The following is a 25,736-nucleotide window of genomic DNA, read 5'->3' on the forward strand; positions in this document are numbered from 1 at the left end:
GTATCACAGGTTCAACATTAAAGAAGAAATCACCTGGACGAAACTCTATTGCACTGAGATTGTCCGAGGCTGCGGTAAGATCTCGCGCCCTGCGACTTCTTTTTTGGGACCATTTGAAGGCGTAAGTTTGTAAACATCGATCACATACACTGGACGAACTGAAGACGGCGATTCGTGAAGAAATCGTGGCAATTGCACCAGCTATGACTGTGAAAGTGATGGCGAAGATCAGAAAACGCCTCGATGCCTGTATTGAAAGCCAAGGACATCATATGGATAATGTTGTTTTACATAAATAAACTGCATGTATTGGTGAATATGTTGATAACAATAAATTTTTGATTTGATGAATCTTTACAATTTTCTTGCCATGTGAAATCCATCCGTTCTTTCTGACGCACCCTGTATATGGACCAATCTAAGTAGCAAAATTCTACAGGGACATCATTTTATTTTTACTTCAATTTTTATTGTACCTGAGTTTTTGAATGTACTTCACTCCCACCCCTTCTACTAAGGAAGTTCCAACTCCACACAGAACCAAGACCGCAGATAGTAAGCAGTACTGAGTTACTGAGTATAGTACGTTCCAGAAATATGTTCGCGTTTTCCAGTGACGAAAGAGCTTTCAATATTGAATCATATTTTCTTACAGGTACTGTCCGTTTGCCTACGTCGCATCACGATTTCCCCCACCTGCTTCTGCTCGCCCCTCTGTAAAAGCTGGGCTGTCTTAGCTCTTTTCTGAAAACATTAATTTCTCTTAGGAATTGGGCGTTTACGTAATATTATACAGCCGTTTAATTTAACTTAAATAAAAGGGCCTCGTTAAGTAATTAACTGTCACGTGATTTCCTCCCTTTCTACAATCCTGCGGCATAACCACTTGGACGGACAGTAGATAGCATGTCTGAGTAATTTTATATTTTCGGGTCGGGCAGAAGTGAAGATTGAATTCACAGTACGTATAGTGGGTACAGAATTATTTCAACATGAGTTACTGGTACGAAGGACGAAACTGGCAATTGGAATTAGATGCAATAGTCTATAGTGCGATAATATGCGCAAAAGAACTGAAGCCTGTATCGAAATGAACGGCCGCCATTTTCAAAATTGTGTTTAAATATTCATATTATGATTATTTTTCAATTTAACTTCTTTCTCTATATTGTACGCTAATGTGCTGTAGACAGTATAATATACACTGCATAATGAATACGTTCGCATGGATAACTCACTTCGTGAGTAAAAACACTTATTCTTAATACAGTACTGTACTTTGATTAAAGAAAAACCTAATGAAAATTATCAAACTCAAAATCGCGATATTTCCTAGTTTACGTAAATGGATGAACTACTTTTCTTCCATCCTATACCTAGTAGAGTGATTTGTGTGTTACGCCAGTATCATCGAACTCCAGTCTTGGAGGGGGGAGCAAGCGGTGTTTCCGGTTCTCTAAAGGTATAGACAGGTTAATATTAAAAATGTTAGTAAAAATAAAATGATGTCCCTGTATAATTAAATCACAATAACTGTCCACATTCTATAATCTTACACCAATCTCTACAAAACCATTAAAATGCTATAGTTTTATAATCAAATCCAACAAAAATTATCGGACATGGGCTGAATTGCATCACCGTTATGAGTTGTGCAGGGTGCGCAATGGGGGTCATGTTGAGCTCTGAGGAATCTCCCATCTTTCAGTGTTGTATGCACAAAGTTTCAATAAATAAGGTTCAGTAGTAGTCTATATGTTTTACGGTGTTTTTATTTCATCCATACCCAAACGGATCACCCTGTACTTATGTCACATTCATTGCCCACGTGCATCAACGTCGGTTAGTGTAACCACTAGTTAAAATTGTCACCTAACCCCTGGTTAAGCATTTTTAAAGTGGATCGACCTCGGTTACGACTTAAATAGGAGGTTAACCACAATAATATCTAACCGGCCATATTCGAGAGGTTAAAGGAGATAACCAATGATTAGTAGAGCAAGTAAAGCAAAATGGCGGCCAGAGCCACAGATGTTTATTTCGAAGACGATTATTATTGTACAGTACTTGAATTACTTGGATAGAGCGTGAGCATGAAGTTTCTTTAGAGGAAAGAGAGAATTCTTACGAGGAATTAGGTGAGAGAAAATTTCAGGAGGGATTTCGTTTATCAAAATCTACAAATGGATCACTTGAAATAACACAAGAACAATCATATTTCTCCTATGAATCGGCTGCTTATATGACGATTCTATGTAACTGTTATTTTCTGTATTTTAAGAGGGAATACTCCAATATCTCTTTCTCTATGTCACTGGCTGAACAAAAGGAGGTTATGGATTGATCTTAGGATAATGAACAGTTCCCTGGTGTAAATGGGGTCCTGGCTCATATACACATTCCTACCAATCTTCTGCATACTTTTCCTTTATAGATATTCCATCTTTTTATATAATATATTTAAATCTAGTAATTAAGTCTATCGATACTTCAACCTCACATTAGGATATAATCATTTTTGCATTCAATTTTATATTTTGTACGATTTTAACCTAAAATCAAAGAAATGCAACTCGCAAATATAACAGCGCCCAAAGGCAAACAAAAACAAAGCGAAAATGTAGGACACGTTCATTTCGATGTAGAACGTAGTAAGCGCAGTCGTTTTTAGACGTTGACTATTATCTTTGCAGCGGTATGAATGCTTTCCTTTAGTCATTTTGTAGAAACAGTGTACCATTATAGACTTTACTCTGGTTAAATGAGGTGTCAGCTACACTTGGCTTTTTTTTTTTTTTTTAAGATGGGACATGACAGTTAAGCGGCCGAGCTTGGAACTACAGTGCCATGTTGCCAATATGGACTACCACCCTGCCAGTTGATGGAAGAGAGCAATTTATTGTCGTTAAAATGGCTGGCGTTAAAACATTCATTGACAATTGACGCGAAGGTAAGAAAACAATACAAAAATCGACAGAGAATCAAACACGAAATACCAATGCTAACATTGTGTGCACAATAAATGTCGCCAAGAGAGCTATTAAGCACTTGCAACGCGGGAACGGTAAGTTTGGCAACTCAACCGTTGTTACCATAGCAACAGGCCTACTACGCTATGTGACATTCAGTTGTTTTTCCAATCGCAACGCTGTCATGGCCCATCTTTCAAAAAAACAACTATAGCCAGCGGTGATTATGAATGGTGCACACAAATTACATTTTAATTACTGTTGCTGTTTAACCGTCGTTTCGTAATCTATGATTACTGCGTTTTTAACCGATGTTTATGCACTTCGCCATAATGTATTCCATTTCTCAAAATGTCCATATAATCTTTTCGCTGTAAGAAAAATCCTAATGTAAACAATAGCACGTGACTGAAGTGAGGCTTCATTGGCCGCTGTTTGGCGCCATAGATTCTCAGTACGTGTTCCGCCTACTGTTGTACATTCTGTTTCATGTTGAACATTTCCCGTTACTCGTTAAGTAGGCCTAACCTCACTACTATGCATTCATTTGTTTAGGAAACATTTACTTTATAATTACTCTAATTAAAACTCACATAACTTCTTATATACATTTAAGACTATTTGTTTTTCTCCGCTTTTGAGAGGGTTTCTACTCTTATGTTTAATAACCACAGACACCGAGGATGCAGAAGCCATACTTCAGTACCACGTGCTTACGTGAACAACTACGAGCTCAAGTGACGCCAGCTTGTCACAAGAACAGACTACCGCGGTATTACTGTTGGTATTCATCCGCGTTCATAGTACATAACAAAATATAAAACTAGCTTCTCTTTTACATATCATTTTACATATGAGTGAAGTTATGTGTTTCATTGTGTTTAACAACTAGAATTCAATTTTTTATTCTCAAATAATACAAGATGAAAGTTTCCAAATACGGACTATATTTTCCTGCGTCGTGTGAGTGTTTCGACTGTGAGCCAATCACGGGTATGACAGCCACGTGCTTGTGTTTACATTAGGATTTTTCTTACAGCGAAAACAGTATAGTTCCAGTGCGCTAGTCCCAACAAATTTGCCCAGCAGGACCAAAGCTCATAGAACTTGAAGAAAGTGCGGGATCGTCCACAAAGTAAGGTCCCTACCTGGAACTTGCGGATGCTGTCCAGCTGCTCCTTCGTGGGGTCGGCATTGTTGTTGTTGGCGGCCACGGCGTGCCCCGGCGTCACGGCGGTCCTGGCGGGCACCTGGGGGGCCGGCGCCCGGTTCACCAGTCTCCCGTCCTTCTCGATTCGCAGGTGGTCTCTGGGCGGAGGCACCGGCTTCGACGCCGAGCCGTTGGCGCGCGGCGGGGGGTAGCGAGGCGGAGTCTTGCTGCGGGCGATGAAAGATTCCGGCACGTCCACGGCCATCTCGCGGTGCGGCCCGTTGTCCAGCGTCATCGTCATCATGTTGCAGGCGTCATCGGAGGGCTGCGAGTCGAGCACCACGATGCTGCTGCCGCTGCGCCTGCGCGGTCTGCAACACGCGGGCCGAGGTCAGTTGCCGGCAAACGTAACCTTCTATGTGACTTTTCGGAAAATAATTTGCCAGGAGAAAGAAAAAATTAATTAAATATCAATAGACCTACATCGATCCTCCATGATGACATTTATTCAGTGGTGTTGTAATTCCGCAAGAACAACGTTGTAAATACCTAGGAGTGTATTTAAACTCCAAACTTTCTTGGGGAGAGCATGTTGATAATGTTACGGGTAAAGCATGGCGGGCACTTCACTTTATTATGAGAATATTGAAAAAGGCTAGCCCCAAATCGGGGGAAATAGCATATCTAACGTTAGTGCGACCGTTAATGGAATACGGAACTATAGTTTGACAACTTCAAGTGAAACCCTGCAAACACGCCAACTTCTGGAATCTCTCTCTTTCTCTTTCTCTCTCCCTCGCCCCGCGTCATTCAGTCACCAATCCCCGTAAGTATAGGAGAGGGTGTATGTGGGCATCGCGACTAATAGAAGAACCACTCTCCAGTATTAGCATAATAACGGTATGGATAAATATATAATAGGATGCGAAACTGCGGTCAGCACTATCTGGCGGCGGGGGGCTGAAATAAGATGATCAGCGCCCAACGTCGTAGGTGGTGAACATTAGAACTACGTGTTTGGTACATTACCCAGATGTCTCTATTTATCCCTTCGAGATATTGCTCGAAGAAACAAGATGGCAGACAGAAACTTGCTAATAAGTGAACATAAAGTGATACTACGTGTGTATAAGCAGTGTATGTTAAACAATGATGTTTAATGGACGTTGTAAAAATAGTGTTGTTGAATGTATTGTAAAGTAATAGTAATATAATAAATTGAACTATCTAAGTAGTTCTTGCAGACTTTTCCATTGCGCTGTACAATAAATACCCAAAGAATACAATCCAAATTATCTAACCTTTTGCTTTATTTTTTGTCTCTGTCTGGTTATATTTTAATAGGGTAGTGTAAAATAGATCGTCTCTTTTATCTTCCTGTTGGCTCCGGTAAGAATTTTCAGTAGAAGATGCTGTGAGGAATAAAAATGTAAATGTTTTATTTTAAATTGGGTTAGTTTTGAATATCGATGAGGGTGGGAGGGAATATTTTCTGCACAGTTTAACATTTTCGTCACCAGGTGCGCTGCTAAATGCATGGAGTAATTACTCTTTTTTGGCTACTTGGTGCGCTGCTAGATGCAATAACGCCCCTCCACTCCCCCCTCCCAACAGGTGGCAGTAAGATCAATTTCTACAACAACGCCTCTAGTATGTGTTACTGGAAACTCAGTAAGTTTCGCATTCCTATTATATATTCATGCATGATAACGGATTCTTCATTTTTGCCTCGACTGTCCATTATGCTAGCATTGCAGGCAACTAGTCAACCTTTTAATACTTTTGTTAGCAGGTTTGACAAACTGTGAGTGGACCTGCAAGTACATAGTGCATAGTGCTCCCTCCCTTCTCCCCGTGCTTTCTCACTTGCTCACCCCAAGACAGCCAGCGCTCACGTAGTAACTCCGTCAGGGTTTCAGTTCGATTTGTCAATCTATACATGTTGGGATCCCTACAGAATATATCAGGTAAATCCCTCAGAAAGAATCCAGTATAGGGCAGCTAAATTTGTTAAAGGTAAAAGAGAAGACGGAAACGATACGATAAAAGAATTTAAATGGGAAACATTGGAAAACAGACGTAGAAAAACTAAAATAACATCATGGTATAGAGCACATCTAGGTCAGAAAGCATGGGTAGACATAACGGCTCGGTTAGAAAAGCCAACGTACTATGGTAGGAACGATCATGATTTTAAAATCAAATGTAGGAAACAAAACGGATGTAGGTAAATTCTCATTTTTAAATAGAACTATAAATGATTGGAAAGACCTACCTGCAGCGGTCTTTGAGGACTGTCCTTCCTTAATGGGGTTCAAGAATAACTTAAAACCTTGTGTATAAAGTGTAGATTCAAATTTAGGTGACATTTATTTTTTAAGGTGACATGTAGGCCTATTTATTTAGCCTGACGAGTTACTCCCTTGGTTTGAATTGTAAGTTTAGTTTAAATGTAGTTCTGTTTATAAGTATCCATAAGGGTGTAAGTATTTGTCTTATTTGAGCTGCTGTATCAATGAAACGAGGTGAGTCAGTGAAGCTATGGTTTTACAATGTAGTGAATAGTTTCGATCAGTGATAATTTATAGTGTCAGCGAAATGTGATTTATAGTGTCGGTGAAATGTGTTCTAAAGTGTCAGTGAAATGTGTCGTAGTGCCAGTGCAGTGAGTGAGATGAGAGTAAAGTGAAAGATTATTATCAGTACCAATGTGAAACTTATGTAGGGCCTATACATATGTAAGTTGTATTGTAAAATTAGGTTCACTTATTTATTAGGTTATTTTATGCATTACTAATTGTAATTGTTGTGTATAATTATATTGTGTATTGTATAATTGTATTGTGTACTGTTTATATTGTTTGTACCACTGGCACCGGGTGCTTGCCCACTTGCAGTGTAAATAAATACAAACATACATTTATGTTCACCACATTCACCAACGTTTTCTACGGAATTACTTCATATTCTTATGTATGCCCATTGATTTTTAATTAATTTTTTTCTTCCTCCTGAAAAATTATTTTCTGTGAAGTCACATAGGAGGTTTTATAAAATCAACGACGATATACTGTCCAACCGAGTGATTATATTGCAGGGTCATCGAAAAGAGGGAAATCACGTGACAAGTACTTAACGGGATTCTTTTCTTTAAGGGACACTGGGACCGTGTTCTCAACTTTCATCAAGTTTCATTCATTAGGTTCTTAGATATAAATTTTTACGTATTTCAATTATATCATATTATGAGTAAATTCAAAACATTTCTGACGACTTCAGAATTGTTTTTCCTTCTAAAAATCTTCCGTGAAGGACTTAGTTTCACGAATTTTTAAATTTGAGAATTGATTGACGAGATAAATTTCTTACAAATCATAACTTTTGTTGACTATTACACTTTTACTACGTCATACTACTTTTGACCAATAAAATAGTAGGAAAGGTCTTGTTTCAACCAATCATGGCTGTTTATCGCTACAATTTTTGTATTTCCCTACCATTTGTTTGTTTATATTACTTCCCTAGCATTTGTTTCTTTGTTTGAAAACATTTCAAACTGAAAATTCTTTACGGTACTATAAAACATGTTTTACGATCGTCATTTGTTTACCGCATAGATAGTCAACTGAAAATGGCGGCTCCGTTGAAACGTTTTGGTGAAGCTAACATTAGGGAAATAGAATTTTAGTAAGTCAATTAATATTTTATTGTATTAGAGTATTTTATTTCTTCTAATCGCGTAATAGTCAATTAAATCTCACTGCAGTTTTGATTTTCTCTAGATAAATCAAAACCTCTAGTGAGATTAGTTGATGTTTTTCTTTAATTTTTAAAAGTTAAAAATTCAAATCATGAGCAGTAAAGAGCAGATTCCACGCACAGCTTTGTGTATTGCAGTGTGCCGGGTAATCTTGCAAAGTGTCATGTAAATCGGGGCAAATGGAAGCAGCTAGGAACTACATTCTTGACCAAAACGTAATTTATAACGTAATAAAAAATGTATATATATAATTTCTTTCAAAAACACCCTAATAGCTCAGTCACTAGCCTTTACAGAAGGGCAAGCAGGGTGGGGAGAAAACTCAGATGCGACATAACCACTCGGTCGAACAGTAGTTGGCAACCAGGACAATGACAGTTGCCAGGCAACACTGCTGAATGAAAAGAAAACCGTACTTACGTTCATATTACTAAACAAAGGGGTATTCTTTATACACTACCGCGCGGACAAATAGGGGACAGTGAAAAGGGGGCCAAGACCAAAAGAATAGTAATAATAAAACGATACTATAAAACTAGCACTGCTACAAGTTGCCAGACAACACTACAAAACTATCACTACAAAAAACACTACAAAATTAGCAATGTTACAAATTGTCAGACAACATTACAGAACTAGCACTGTTACGAGTTGTCCGACAACACCACAAAACTAGCACTCTTGAGACTTTCCAGCCAACACTACAAAACTAGCACTGTTGAGAATTTCCAGACAACACTACAAAATTAGCACTGTTGCGAGTTGTCAGACAACACTACAAAACTAGCACTGTTACAAGTTGCCAGACAACATTACAAAACTAGCACTGTTGTGAGTTGCCAGACAACACTGCAACACTAGCACTGTTCCGAGTTGCCAGACAACACTACAAAACTAACACTGTTACGAGTTGCCAGACAACATTACAAAACTAGCACTGTTACGAGCTGCCAGACAACATTACAAAACTAGCACTGTTACGAGTTTCCAGACAACACTACAAAACTAGCACTGTTACGAGTTGCCAGACAACACTACAAAATTAGCACTGTTGCGAGTTGCCAGACAACACTACAAAACTAGCACTGTTCCGAGTTGCAGACAACACTACAAAACTATCACTGTTACGGGTTGCCAGACGACATAACAAAACTAGCACTGTTACGAGTTGTCAGACAATACTACAAAACTAGCACTGTTGCGAGTTGTCAAACAGCACTACAAAACTAGAACTGTTGCGAGTTGTTAAACAAACTACAGAATTAGCATTGTTGCGAGTTGTCAGACAACACTACAAAACTAGCACTGTTACGAGTTGCCAGACAACACTACAAAACTAGCACTGTCACGAGTTATCGGACAACACTACAAAACTAGCACTGTTACGAGTTGCCAGACAACACTACAAACTGGCTTTGCTGCCAGTTGCCAGGCAACACTACAAAACTAGCACTGTTACGACTTGCCAAACAACACTACAAAACTAGTACTGCTACGAGTTGCGAGACAACACTACAACACTAGCACTGTTACGAGTTGCCAGACAACAATACAAACTAGAACTGTTACGAATTGCGAGACAGCACTACAAGACTAGCACTGTTACGAGTTGCCAGACAACACTACAAAACTAGAACTGTTACGAGTTGCCAGACAAAATTACAAAACTAGCACTGTTACGAGTTGCCAGACAACACTACAAACCTAACACTGTTACGAGTTCCCACACAACACTACAAAGTAACACTGTTGCGAGCTGCCAGACAACACTACAAAACTAGCACTGTTGCGAGTTGCCAGACAACACTACAAAACTAGCACTGTTACGAGTTGGCAGACAACACTACAAAACTAGCACTGTTACGAGTTGGCAGACAACACTACAAAACCAGCACTGTTGCGAGATGCCAGACAACATTACAAAACCAGCACTGTTACGAGTTGCCAGACAACACTACAAACTAGCACTGTTGCGAGTTGCCAGACAACATTACAAAACTAGCACTGTTGCGAGTTGTCAGACAACACTACAAAACTAGCATTGTTGCGAGTTGCCAGACAACACTACGCGAGGTGCCAGACAACACTACAAAACCAGCACTGTTCCGAGTTGCAGACTACACTACAAAACTAGCACTGTTACGAGTTGCCAGACAACACTACAAAACTAGCAGTGTTACGAGTTGCCAGACAACACTACAAAACTAGAATTGTTGCGAGTTGTCAAACAACACTACAAAACTAGAACTGTTGCGAGTTGTCAAACAAACTACAGAACAAGCATTGTTGCGAGTTGTCAGACAACACTACAAAACTAGAACTGTTGCGAGTTGTCAGACAACACCACAAAACTAGCACTGTTACGAGTTGCCAGACAACACTAAAAACCGGCACTGTTGCGAGTTGTCAGACAACACTACAAAACTAGCACTGTTGCGAGTTACCAGACAACACTACAAAACCAGCACTGTTACGAGTTGCAAGACAGTAGTACAAAACTAGCACTGTTACGAGTTGCCAGACAACACTACAAACCTAAAACTGTTACGAGTTCCCAGACAACACTACAAAGTAACACTGTTGCGAGCTGCCAGACAACACTACAAAACTAGCACTGTTGCGAGTTGCCAGACAACACTACAAAACTAGCACTGTTGCGACTTGCCAGACAACAGTACAAAACTAGCACTGTTACGAGTTGCCAGACACCACTAAAAACCGGCACTGTTGCGAGTTGTCAGACAACACTACAAAACTAGCACTGTTGCGAGTTACCAGACAACACTACAAAACCAGCACTGTTACGAGTTGCAAGACAGTACTACAAAACTAGCACTGTTACGAGTTGCCAGACAACACTACAAACCTAAAACTGTTACGAGTTCCCAGACAACACTACAAAGTAACACTGTTGCGAGCTGCCAGACAACACTACAAAACTAGCACTGTTGCGAGTTGCCAGACAACACTACAAAACCAAGACTGTTGCGAGTTGCGAGACAACACTACAAAACCAGCACTGTTACGAGTTGGCAGACAACACTACAAAACCAGCACTGTTGCGAGATGCCAGACAACACTACAAAACCAGCACTGTTACGAGTTGCCAGACAACACTACAAAACTAGCACTGTTGCGAGTTGCCAGACAACACTACAAAACCAAGACTGTTGCGAGTTGCGAGACAACACTACAAAACCAGCACTGTTACGAGTTGGCAGACAACACTACAAAACCAGCACTGTTGCGAGATGCCAGACAACACTACAAAACCAGCAGTGTTACGAGTTGCCAGACAACATTACAAACTAGCACTGTTGCGAATTGCCAGACAACATTACAAAACTAGCACTGTTGCGAGTTGTCAGACAACACTACAAAACTAGCACTGTTGCGAGTTGCCAGACAACACTACAAAACTAGAACTGTTGCGACTTGCCAGACAACAGTACAAAACTAGCATTATTGGGAGTTATCAGACAACACTGCGAAACTAGCACTGTTGCGAGTTATCAGACAACACTACAAAACTAGCATTGTTGCGAGTTGCCAGGCAACACTGCAAAACTAGCACTGTTACGAGTAGCCAGACAAAACTACAAAACTAGCACTGTTACGAGTTGCCAGACAACACTACAGACTAGCACTGTTACGAGTTGCCAGACAACACTACAAAAGTAGCACTGTTACGAGTTGCCAAGCAACACTACAAAACTAGCACTGTTGCGAGTTGCCAGATAACACTGCAAACTAGCACTGTTACGAGTTATCGGACAACACTACAAAACTATCACTGTTGTGAGTTGCGAGACAACACTACAAAACTAGCACTGGTACTAGTTTCCGGACAACACTACAAACTAGCACTGTTACGAGTTGTCGGACAACACTACAAAACTAGCACTGTTGTGAGTTGCGAGACAACACTACAAAACTAGCACTGGTACTAGTTTCCGGACAACACTACAAACTAGCACTGTTACGAGTTGTCGGACAACACTACAAAACTAGCACTGTTGTGAGTTGCCAGACAACACTACAAACTAGCACTGTTGCGAGTTGCCAGACAACACTACAAAACTAGCACTGTCACGAGTTGCCAGGCAACACTACAAACTAGCACTGTTGCGAGTTGCCAGACAACACTACAAAACTGGCACTGTTGCGAGTTGCCAGACAACACTACAAAACTAGTACTGATGCGAGTTGCCAGACAACACTACAAACTACCACTGTTGCGAGTTGCCAGAAAACACTACAAAACTAGCACTGTTGCGAGTTGCCAGGTAACACTACAAAACTAGAAGTGTTGCGAGTTGCCGGACAACACTACAAAACTAGCACTGTCACGAGTTGCCAGGTAACACTACAAACTAGCACTGTTGCGAGTTACCAGACAACACTACAAAACTAGCACTGTTGCGAGTTGGCAGACGACACTACAAACTAGCACTGCTGCGAGTTGACAGACAACACTACCAATTAGCACTTCTGCGAGTTGCCAGACAACACTATAAAACTAGCACTGTAACGAGTTGCCAGACAACACTACAAACTACTACTGCTGCGAGTTACCAGACAACGCTACAAATCTAGCACTGTTACGAGTGGTCAGACAACACTACAAAATTAGCACTGTTACGAGTTGCCAGATAACACTGCAAACCAGCACTGTTACGAGTTGCCAGACAACACTACAAACTAGAACTGTTGCGAGTTGCCAGACAACATTACAAAACTAGCACTGTTGCGAGTTGTCAGACGACACTACAAAACTAGCACTGTTGCGAGTTACCAGACAACACTACAAAACTAGCACTGTTGCGAGTTACCAGGCAACACTACAAAACTAGAACTGTTGCGAGTTGCCAGACAACACTACGCGAGTTGCCAGACAACACTACAAAACTAGAACTGTTGCGGCTTGCCACAGCACTACAAAACTAGCATTATTGGGAGTTATCAGACAACACTGCGAAACTAGCACTGTTGCGAGTTATCAGACACTACAAAACTAGCATTGTTGCGAGTTGCCAGGCAACACTGCAAAACTAGCACTGTTACGAAGAGCCAGACAGCACTACAAAACTAGCACTGTTACGAGTTGCCAGACAACACTACAAACTACTACTGCTGCGAGTTACCAGACAACGCTACAAATCTAGCACTGTTACGAGTGGTCAGACAACACTACAAAATTAGCACTGTTACGAGTTGCCAGATAACACTGCAAACCAGCACTGTTACGAGTTGCCAGACAACACTACAAACTAGAACTGTTGCGAGTTGCCAGACAACATTACAAAACTAGCACTGTTGCGAGTTGTCAGACGACACTACAAAACTAGCACTGTTGCGAGTTACCAGACAACACTACAAAACTAGCACTGTTGCGAGTTACCAGACAACACTACAAAACTAGAACTGTTGCGAGTTGCCAGACAACACTACGCGAGTTGCCAGACAACACTACAAAACTAGAACTGTTGCGACTTGCCACAGCACTACAAAACTAGCATTATTGGGAGTTATCAGACAACACTGCGAAACTAGCACTGTTGCGAGTTATCAGACACTACAAAACTAGCATTGTTGCGAGTTGCCAGGCAACACTGCAAAACTAGCACTGTTACGAAGAGCCAGACAGCACTACAAAACTAGCACTGTTACGAGTTGCCAGACAACACTACAGACTAGCACTGTTACGAGTTGCCAGAGAACACTACAAAAGTAGCACTGTTACGAGTTGCCAAACAACACTATAAAACTAGCACTGTTGCGAGTTGCCAGATAACACTACAAAACTAACACTGTTGCGAGTTGCCAGACAACACTACAAAACTAGCACTGTTGCGAGTTGCCAGACAACACTATAAAACGAGCACTGTTGCGAGTTGCCAGATGACACTACAAAACTAGCACTGTTGCGAGTTGACAGACAACACTACAAAACTAGTACTGTTGCGAGTTGCCAGACAACACTACAAAGCTAGTACTGTTGCGAGTTGCCAGACAACACTACAAACTACCACTATTGCGAGTTGCCAGAAAACACTACAAAACTAGCACTGTTGCGAGTTGCCAGGTAACACTACAAAACTAGAACTGTTGTGAGTTGCCAGACAACACTACAAAACTAGCACTGTCACGAGTTGCCAGGCAACACTACAAACTAGCACTGTTGCGAGTTACCAGACAACACTACAAAACTAGCACTGTTGCGAGTTGCCAGACAACACTACAAAACTAGTAGTTGCGAGTTGCCAGACAACACTACAAACTACCACTGTTGCGAGTTGCCAGAAAACACTACAAAACTAGCACTGTTGCGAGTTGCCAGGTAACACTACAAAACTAGCACTGTTGCGAGTTGCCAGACAACACTACAAAACTAGCACTGTCACTAGTTTCCAGGCAACACTACAAACTAGCACTGTTGCGAGTTACCAGACATCACTACAAAACTAGCACTGTTGCGAGTTGCCAGACAACACTACAAACTAGCACTGCTGCGAGTTGCCAGACAACACTACAAACTAGCACTGCTGCGAGTTGCCAGACAACACTACACACTAGCACTGCTGCGAGTTGCCAGACAACACTACAAAACTAGCACTGTTACGAGTTGCCAGACAACACTACAAACTACAACTGCTGCGAGTTGCCAGACAACGCTACAAATCTAGCACTGTTACGAGTGGTCAGACAACACTACAAAATTAGCACTGTTACGAGTTGCCAGATAACACTGCAAACTAGCACTGTTACGAGTTATCGGACAACACTACAAAACTATCACTGTTGTGAGTTGCGAGACAACACTACAAAACTAGCACTGGTACTAGTTTCCGGACAACACTACAAACTAGCACTGTTACGAGTTGTCGGACAACACTACAAAACTAGCACTGTTGTGAGTTGCGAGACAACACTACAAAACTAGCACTGTTACGAGTTGGCAGACAACACTACAAAACCAGCACTGTTGCGAGATGCCAGACAACACTACAAAACCAGCACTGTTACGAGTTGCCAGACAACACTACAAAACTAGCACTGTTGCGAGTTGCCAGACAACACTACAAAACCAAGACTGTTGCGAGTTGCGAGACAACACTACAAAACCAGCACTGTTACGAGTTGGCAGACAACACTACAAAACCAGCACTGTTGCGAGATGCCAGACAACACTACAAAACCAGCAGTGTTACGAGTTGCCAGACAACATTACAAACTAGCACTGTTGCGAATTGCCAGACAACATTACAAAACTAGCACTGTTGCGAGTTGTCAGACAACACTACAAAACTAGCACTGTTGCGAGTTGCCAGACAACACTACAAAACTAGAACTGTTGCGACTTGCCAGACAACAGTACGAAACTAGCATTATTGGGAGTTATCAGACAACACTGCGAAACTAGCACTGTTGCGAGTTATCAGACAACACTACAAAACTAGCATTGTTGCGAGTTGCCAGGCAACACTGCAAAACTAGCACTGTTACGAGTAGCCAGACAAAACTACAAAACTAGCACTGTTACGAGTTGCCAGACAACACTACAGACTAGCACTGTTACGAGTTGCCAGACAACACTACAAAAGTAGCACTGTTACGAGTTGCCAAGCAACACTACAAAACTAGCACTGTTGCGAGTTGCCAGATAACACTGCAAACTAGCACTGTTACGAGTTATCGGACAACACTACAAAACTATCACTGTTGTGAGTTGCGAGACAACACTACAAAACTAGCACTGGTACTAGTTTCCGGACAACACTACAAACTAGCACTGTTACGAGTTGTCGGACAACACTACAAAACTAGCACTGTTGTGAGTTGCGAGACAACACTACAAAACTAGCACTGGTACTAGTTTCCGGACAACACTACAAACTAGCACTGTTACGAGTTGTCGGACAACACTACAAAACTAGCACTGTTGTGAGTTGCCAGACAACACTACAAACTAGCACTGTTGCGAGTTGCCAGACAACACTACAAAACTAGCACTGTCACGAGTTGCCAGGCAACACTACAAACTAGCACTGTTGCGAGTTGCCAGACAACACTACAAAACTGGCACTGTTGCGAGTTGCCAGACAACACTACAAAACTAGTACTGATGCGAGTTGCCAGACAACACTACAAACTACCACTGTTGCGAGTTGCCAGAAAACACTACAAAACTAGCACTGTTGCGAGTTGCCAGGTAACACTACAAAACTAGAAGTGTTGCGAGTTGCCGGACAACACTACAAAACTAGCACTGTCACGAGTTGCCAGGTAACACTACAAACTAGCACTGTTGCGAGTTACCAGACAACACTACAAAACTAGCACTGTTGCGAGTTGGCAGACGACACTACAAACTAGCACTGCTGCGAGTTGACAGACAACACTACCAATTAGCACTTCTGCGAGTTGCCAGACAACACTATAAAACTAGCACTGTAACGAGTTGCCAGACAACACTACAAACTACTACTGCTGCGAGTTACCAGACAACGCTACAAATCTAGCACTGTTACGAGTGGTCAGACAACACTACAAAATTAGCACTGTTACGAGTTGCCAGATAACACTGCAAACCAGCACTGTTACGAGTTGCCAGACAACACTACAAACTAGAACTGTTGCGAGTTGCCAGACAACATTACAAAACTAGCACTGTTGCGAGTTGTCAGACGACACTACAAAACTAGCACTGTTGCGAGTTACCAGACAACACTACAAAACTAGCACTGTTGCGAGTTACCAGGCAACACTACAAAACTAGAACTGTTGCGAGTTGCCAGACAACACTACGCGAGTTGCCAGACAACACTACAAAACTAGAACTGTTGCGGCTTGCCACAGCACTACAAAACTAGCATTATTGGGAGTTATCAGACAACACTGCGAAACTAGCACTGTTGCGAGTTATCAGACACTACAAAACTAGCATTGTTGCGAGTTGCCAGGCAACACTGCAAAACTAGCACTGTTACGAAGAGCCAGACAGCACTACAAAACTAGCACTGTTACGAGTTGCCAGACAACACTACAAACTACTACTGCTGCGAGTTACCAGACAACGCTACAAATCTAGCACTGTTACGAGTGGTCAGACAACACTACAAAATTAGCACTGTTACGAGTTGCCAGATAACACTGCAAACCAGCACTGTTACGAGTTGCCAGACAACACTACAAACTAGAACTGTTGCGAGTTGCCAGACAACATTACAAAACTAGCACTGTTGCGAGTTGTCAGACGACACTACAAAACTAGCACTGTTGCGAGTTACCAGACAACACTACAAAACTAGCACTGTTGCGAGTTACCAGACAACACTACAAAACTAGAACTGTTGCGAGTTGCCAGACAACACTACGCGAGTTGCCAGACAACACTACAAAACTAGAACTGTTGCGACTTGCCACAGCACTACAAAACTAGCATTATTGGGAGTTATCAGACAACACTGCGAAACTAGCACTGTTGCGAGTTATCAGACACTACAAAACTAGCATTGTTGCGAGTTGCCAGGCAACACTGCAAAACTAGCACTGTTACGAAGAGCCAGACAGCACTACAAAACTAGCACTGTTACGAGTTGCCAGACAACACTACAGACTAGCACTGTTACGAGTTGCCAGAGAACACTACAAAAGTAGCACTGTTACGAGTTGCCAAACAACACTATAAAACTAGCACTGTTGCGAGTTGCCAGATAACACTACAAAACTAACACTGTTGCGAGTTGCCAGACAACACTACAAAACTAGCACTGTTGCGAGTTGCCAGACAACACTATAAAACGAGCACTGTTGCGAGTTGCCAGATGACACTACAAAACTAGCACTGTTGCGAGTTGACAGACAACACTACAAAACTAGTACTGTTGCGAGTTGCCAGACAACACTACAAAGCTAGTACTGTTGCGAGTTGCCAGACAACACTACAAACTACCACTATTGCGAGTTGCCAGAAAACACTACAAAACTAGCACTGTTGCGAGTTGCCAGGTAACACTACAAAACTAGAACTGTTGTGAGTTGCCAGACAACACTACAAAACTAGCACTGTCACGAGTTGCCAGGCAACACTACAAACTAGCACTGTTGCGAGTTACCAGACAACACTACAAAACTAGCACTGTTGCGAGTTGCCAGACAACACTACAAAACTAGTAGTTGCGAGTTGCCAGACAACACTACAAACTACCACTGTTGCGAGTTGCCAGAAAACACTACAAAACTAGCACTGTTGCGAGTTGCCAGGTAACACTACAAAACTAGCACTGTTGCGAGTTGCCAGACAACACTACAAAACTAGCACTGTCACTAGTTTCCAGGCAACACTACAAACTAGCACTGTTGCGAGTTACCAGACATCACTACAAAACTAGCACTGTTGCGAGTTGCCAGACAACACTACAAACTAGCACTGCTGCGAGTTGCCAGACAACACTACAAACTAGCACTGCTGCGAGTTGCCAGACAACACTACACACTAGCACTGCTGCGAGTTGCCAGACAACACTACAAAACTAGCACTGTTACGAGTTGCCAGACAACACTACAAACTACAACTGCTGCGAGTTGCCAGACAACGCTACAAATCTAGCACTGTTACGAGTGGTCAGACAACACTACAAAATTAGCACTGTTACGAGTTGCCAGATAACACTGCAAACTAGCACTGTTACGAGTTATCGGACAACACTACAAAACTATCACTGTTGTGAGTTGCGAGACAACACTACAAAACTAGCACTGGTACTAGTTTCCGGACAACACTACAAACTAGCACTGTTACGAGTTGTCGGACAACACTACAAAACTAGCACTGTTGTGAGTTGCGAGACAACACTACAAAACTAGCACTGTTACGAGTTGGCAGACAACACTACAAAACCAGCACTGTTGCGAGATGCCAGACAACACTACAAAACCAGCACTGTTACGAGTTGCCAGACAACACTACAAAACTAGCACTGTTGCGAGTTGCCAGACAACACTACAAAACCAAGACTGTTGCGAGTTGCGAGACAACACTACAAAACCAGCACTGTTACGAGTTGGCAGACAACACTACAAAACCAGCACTGTTGCGAGATGCCAGACAACACTACAAAACCAGCAGTGTTACGAGTTGCCAGACAACATTACAAACTAGCACTGTTGCGAATTGCCAGACAACATTACAAAACTAGCACTGTTGCGAGTTGTCAGACAACACTACAAAACTAGCACTGTTGCGAGTTGCCAGACAACACTACAAAACTAGAACTGTTGCGACTTGCCAGACAACAGTACGAAACTAGCATTATTGGGAGTTATCAGACAACACTGCGAAACTAGCACTGTTGCGAGTTATCAGACAACACTACAAAACTAGCATTGTTGCGAGTTGCCAGGCAACACTGCAAAACTAGCACTGTTACGAGTAGCCAGACAAAACTACAAAACTAGCACTGTTACGAGTTGCCAGACAACACTACAGACTAGCACTGTTACGAGTTGCCAGACAACACTACAAAAGTAGCACTGTTACGAGTTGCCAAGCAACACTACAAAACTAGCACTGTTGCGAGTTGCCAGATAACACTGCAAACTAGCACTGTTACGAGTTATCGGACAACACTACAAAACTATCACTGTTGTGAGTTGCGAGACAACACTACAAAACTAGCACTGGTACTAGTTTCCGGACAACACTACAAACTAGCACTGTTACGAGTTGTCGGACAACACTACAAAACTAGCACTGTTGTGAGTTGCGAGACAACACTACAAAACTAGCACTGGTACTAGTTTCCGGACAACACTACAAACTAGCACTGTTACGAGTTGTCGGACAACACTACAAAACTAGCACTGTTGTGAGTTGCCAGACAACACTACAAACTAGCACTGTTGCGAGTTGCCAGACAACACTACAAAACTAGCACTGTCACGAGTTGCCAGGCAACACTACAAACTAGCACTGTTGCGAGTTGCCAGACAACACTACAAAACTGGCACTGTTGCGAGTTGCCAGACAACACTACAAAACTAGTACTGATGCGAGTTGCCAGACAACACTACAAACTACCACTGTTGCGAGTTGCCAGAAAACACTACAAAACTAGCACTGTTGCGAGTTGCCAGGTAACACTACAAAACTAGAAGTGTTGCGAGTTGCCGGACAACACTACAAAACTAGCACTGTCACGAGTTGCCAGGTAACACTACAAACTAGCACTGTTGCGAGTTACCAGACAACACTACAAAACTAGCACTGTTGCGAGTTGGCAGACGACACTACAAACTAGCACTGCTGCGAGTTGACAGACAACACTACCAATTAGCACTTCTGCGAGTTGCCAGACAACACTATAAAACTAGCACTGTAACGAGTTGCCAGACAACACTACAAACTACTACTGCTGCGAGTTACCAGACAACGCTACAAATCTAGCACTGTTACGAGTGGTCAGACAACACTACAAAATTAGCACTGTTACGAGTTGCCAGATAACACTGCAAACCAGCACTGTTACGAGTTGCCAGACAACACTACAAACTAGAACTGTTGCGAGTTGCCAGACAACATTACAAAACTAGCACTGTTGCGAGTTGTCAGACGACACTACAAAACTAGCACTGTTGCGAGTTACCAGACAACACTACAAAACTAGCACTGTTGCGAGTTACCAGGCAACACTACAAAACTAGAACTGTTGCGAGTTGCCAGACAACACTACGCGAGTTGCCAGACAACACTACAAAACTAGAACTGTTGCGGCTTGCCACAGCACTACAAAACTAGCATTATTGGGAGTTATCAGACAACACTGCGAAACTAGCACTGTTGCGAGTTATCAGACACTACAAAACTAGCATTGTTGCGAGTTGCCAGGCAACACTGCAAAACTAGCACTGTTACGAAGAGCCAGACAGCACTACAAAACTAGCACTGTTACGAGTTGCCAGACAACACTACAAACTACTACTGCTGCGAGTTACCAGACAACGCTACAAATCTAGCACTGTTACGAGTGGTCAGACAACACTACAAAATTAGCACTGTTACGAGTTGCCAGATAACACTGCAAACCAGCACTGTTACGAGTTGCCAGACAACACTACAAACTAGAACTGTTGCGAGTTGCCAGACAACATTACAAAACTAGCACTGTTGCGAGTTGTCAGACGACACTACAAAACTAGCACTGTTGCGAGTTACCAGACAACACTACAAAACTAGCACTGTTGCGAGTTACCAGACAACACTACAAAACTAGAACTGTTGCGAGTTGCCAGACAACACTACGCGAGTTGCCAGACAACACTACAAAACTAGAACTGTTGCGACTTGCCACAGCACTACAAAACTAGCATTATTGGGAGTTATCAGACAACACTGCGAAACTAGCACTGTTGCGAGTTATCAGACACTACAAAACTAGCATTGTTGCGAGTTGCCAGGCAACACTGCAAAACTAGCACTGTTACGAAGAGCCAGACAGCACTACAAAACTAGCACTGTTACGAGTTGCCAGACAACACTACAGACTAGCACTGTTACGAGTTGCCAGAGAACACTACAAAAGTAGCACTGTTACGAGTTGCCAAACAACACTATAAAACTAGCACTGTTGCGAGTTGCCAGATAACACTACAAAACTAACACTGTTGCGAGTTGCCAGACAACACTACAAAACTAGCACTGTTGCGAGTTGCCAGACAACACTATAAAACGAGCACTGTTGCGAGTTGCCAGATGACACTACAAAACTAGCACTGTTGCGAGTTGACAGACAACACTACAAAACTAGTACTGTTGCGAGTTGCCAGACAACACTACAAAGCTAGTACTGTTGCGAGTTGCCAGACAACACTACAAACTACCACTATTGCGAGTTGCCAGAAAACACTACAAAACTAGCACTGTTGCGAGTTGCCAGGTAACACTACAAAACTAGAACTGTTGTGAGTTGCCAGACAACACTACAAAACTAGCACTGTCACGAGTTGCCAGGCAACACTACAAACTAGCACTGTTGCGAGTTACCAGACAACACTACAAAACTAGCACTGTTGCGAGTTGCCAGACAACACTACAAAACTAGTAGTTGCGAGTTGCCAGACAACACTACAAACTACCACTGTTGCGAGTTGCCAGAAAACACTACAAAACTAGCACTGTTGCGAGTTGCCAGGTAACACTACAAAACTAGCACTGTTGCGAGTTGCCAGACAACACTACAAAACTAGCACTGTCACTAGTTTCCAGGCAACACTACAAACTAGCACTGTTGCGAGTTACCAGACATCACTACAAAACTAGCACTGTTGCGAGTTGCCAGACAACACTACAAACTAGCACTGCTGCGAGTTGCCAGACAACACTACAAACTAGCACTGCTGCGAGTTGCCAGACAACACTACACACTAGCACTGCTGCGAGTTGCCAGACAACACTACAAAACTAGCACTGTTACGAGTTGCCAGACAACACTACAAACTACAACTGCTGCGAGTTGCCAGACAACGCTACAAATCTAGCACTGTTACGAGTGGTCAGACAACACTACAAAATTAGCACTGTTACGAGTTGCCAGATAACACTGCAAACTAGCACTGTTACGAGTTATCGGACAACACTACAAAACTATCACTGTTGTGAGTTGCGAGACAACACTACAAAACTAGCACTGGTACTAGTTTCCGGACAACACTACAAACTAGCACTGTTACGAGTTGTCGGACAACACTACAAAACTAGCACTGTTGTGAGTTGCGAGACAACACTACAAAACTAGCACTGGTACTAGTTTCCGGACAACACTACAAACTAGCACTGTTACGAGTTGTCGGACAACACTACAAAACTAGCACTGTTGTGAGTTGCCAGACAACACTACAAACTAGCACTGTTGCGAGTTGCCAGACAACACTACAAAACTAGCACTGTCACGAGTTGCCAGGCAACACTACAAACTAGCACTGTTGCGAGTTACCAGACAACACTACAAAACTGGCACTGTTGCGAGTTGCCAGACAACACTACAAAACTAGTACTGATGCGAGTTGCCAGACAACACTACAAACTACCACTGTTGCGAGTTGCCAGAAAACACTACAAAACAAGCACTGTTGCGAGTTGCCAGGTAACACTACAAAACTAGAAGTGTTGCGAGTTGCCGGACAACACTACAAAACTAGCACTGTCACGAGTTGCCAGGCAACACTACAAACTAGCACTGTTGCGAGTTACCAGACAACACTACAAAACTAGCACTGTTGCGAGTTGGCAGACGACACTACAAACTAGCACTGCTGCGAGTTGACAGACAACACTACCAATTAGCACTTCTGCGAGTTGCCAGACAACACTATAAAACTAGCACTGTAACGAGTTGCCAGACAACACTACAAACTACTACTGCTGCGAGTTACCAGACAACGCTACAAATCTAGCACTGTTACGAGTGGTCAGACAACACTACAAAATTAGCACTGTTACGAGTTGCCAGATAACACTGCAAACCAGCACTGTTACGAGTTGCCAGACAACACTACAAACTAGAACTGTTGCGAGTTGCCAGACAACATTACAAAACTAGCACTGTTGCGAGTTGTCAGACGACACTACAAAACTAGCACTGTTGCGAGTTACCAGACAACACTACAAAACTAGCACTGTTGCGAGTTACCAGGCAACACTACAAAACTAGAACTGTTGCGAGTTGCCAGACAACACTACGCGAGTTGCCAGACAACACTACAAAACTAGAACTGTTGCGGCTTGCCACAGCACTACAAAACTAGCATTATTGGGAGTTATCAGACAACACTGCGAAACTAGCACTGTTGCGAGTTATCAGACACTACAAAACTAGCATTGTTGCGAGTTGCCAGGCAACACTGCAAAACTAGCACTGTTACGAAGAGCCAGACAGCACTACAAAACTAGCACTGTTACGAGTTGCCAGACAACACTACAAACTACTACTGCTGCGAGTTACCAGACAACGCTACAAATCTAGCACTGTTACGAGTGGTCAGACAACACTACAAAATTAGCACTGTTACGAGTTGCCAGATAACACTGCAAACCAGCACTGTTACGAGTTGCCAGACAACACTACAAACTAGAACTGTTGCGAGTTGCCAGACAACATTACAAAACTAGCACTGTTGCGAGTTGTCAGACGACACTACAAAACTAGCACTGTTGCGAGTTACCAGACAACACTACAAAACTAGCACTGTTGCGAGTTACCAGACAACACTACAAAACTAGAACTGTTGCGAGTTGCCAGACAACACTACGCGAGTTATCGGACAACACTACAAAACTATCACTGTTGTGAGTTGCGAGACAACACTACAAAACTAGCACTGGTACTAGTTTCCGGACAACACTACAAACTAGCACTGTTACGAGTTGTCGGACAACACTACAAAACTAGCACTGTTGTGAGTTGCGAGACAACACTACAAAACTAGCACTGGTACTAGTTTCCGGACAACACTACAAACTAGCACTGTTACGAGTTGTCGGACAACACTACAAAACTAGCACTGTTGTGAGTTGCCAGACAACACTACAAACTAGCACTGTTGCGAGTTGCCAGACAACACTACAAAACTAGCACTGTTACGAGTTGCCAGACAACACTACAAACTACTACTGCTGCGAGTTGCCAGACAACGCTACAAATCTAGCACTGTTACGAGTGGTCAGACAACACTACAAAATTAGCACTGTTACGAGTTGCCAGATAACACTGCAAACCAGCACTGTTACGAGTTGCCAGACAACACTACAAACTACTACTGCTGCGAGTTGCCAGACAACGCTACAAATCTAGCACTGTTACGAGTGGTCAGACAACACTACAAAATTAGCACTGTTACGAGTTGCCAGATAACACTGCAAACCAGCACTGTTACGAGTTGCCAGACAACACTACAAACTAGAACTGTTGCGAGTTGCGAGACAACACTACAAACTAGCACTGTTACGAGTTGTCGGACAACACTACAAAACTAGCACTGTTGTGAGTTGCCAGACAACACTACAAACTAGCACTGTTGCGAGTTGCCAGACAACACTACAAAACTAGCACTGTTACGAGTTGCCAGACAACACTACAAACTAGCACTGCTGCGAGTTGCCAGACAACGCTACAAATCTAGCACTGTTACGAGTGGTCAGACAACACTACAAAATTAGCACTGTTACGAGTTGCCGGTCAACACTTCAAACCAGCACTGTTGCCATTTGTCCGACAACACTACAAAACTGTTGCGAGTTGCCGGGCAACACAACCTAATTACACAAATTGCGGAGGATTTAAAATGAGCCGAGTTGGCATGCAACCCTTCCTCCCCCACAAAAAAGAAACTACGGACACTGTGGTGAGTTGCCAGATAATACAAGTTTTTTTTTTATAAAACACAATGAAACAACGCACCCTGTTGCATCTATCCAGGGAACACAGCAATACATCGCGTGTTGTGACGAGCTGCCAGATAAAAACGCGGGCACTATGATCAGTTGCCAGCCAGCACACTAGGAACACGGCACACGCGTACTGTGGCGAGAGCCCAACTAACGCACTACGGCTGCTACGGCCCGCAGGAAATGGACGCGCCGTGATGAGCTACCTGCGAGAGGGCACAACGTAACAAACATGCTGTACGAGACGGCACGGCATTAGTGTCAGACACGTCACGCGTCTGCTAGACAGACTCCGTTAATGGAACTTGCGACTGTCTGCAACCCCTTTTCCTCTACCTGTCTGAAAATTCACAATTCTTTGAAAACTCAATAACCACTGTAGCTGAAATAAGTCGACCCTGCTAACATTGTCCC

The 25,736-nt window shown here is 42.6% G+C and overlaps 1 protein-coding gene across 4 annotated transcripts in view; it reads right to left on the bottom strand.

Annotated features, from left to right (window-relative positions):
* Positions 1-25,736, bottom strand: part of LOC138692244 (protein PALS1-like) — a 304,119-nt gene that overhangs the window by 65,164 nt on the left and 213,219 nt on the right. For all 4 annotated transcript variants that reach the window (XM_069815383.1, XM_069815382.1, XM_069815384.1 and 1 more), the window contains one exon: positions 4,118-4,490. In XM_069815383.1, coding sequence (XP_069671484.1) covers positions 4,118-4,490 — 373 coding nt within the window. The remainder of the gene's footprint in view (positions 1-4,117; positions 4,491-25,736) is intronic.

The sequence above is a fragment of the Periplaneta americana genome, chromosome 16, assembly GCF_040183065.1.
Source record: "Periplaneta americana isolate PAMFEO1 chromosome 16, P.americana_PAMFEO1_priV1, whole genome shotgun sequence".
Classification (NCBI taxonomy): Eukaryota; Metazoa; Arthropoda; class Insecta; order Blattodea; family Blattidae; genus Periplaneta; species Periplaneta americana.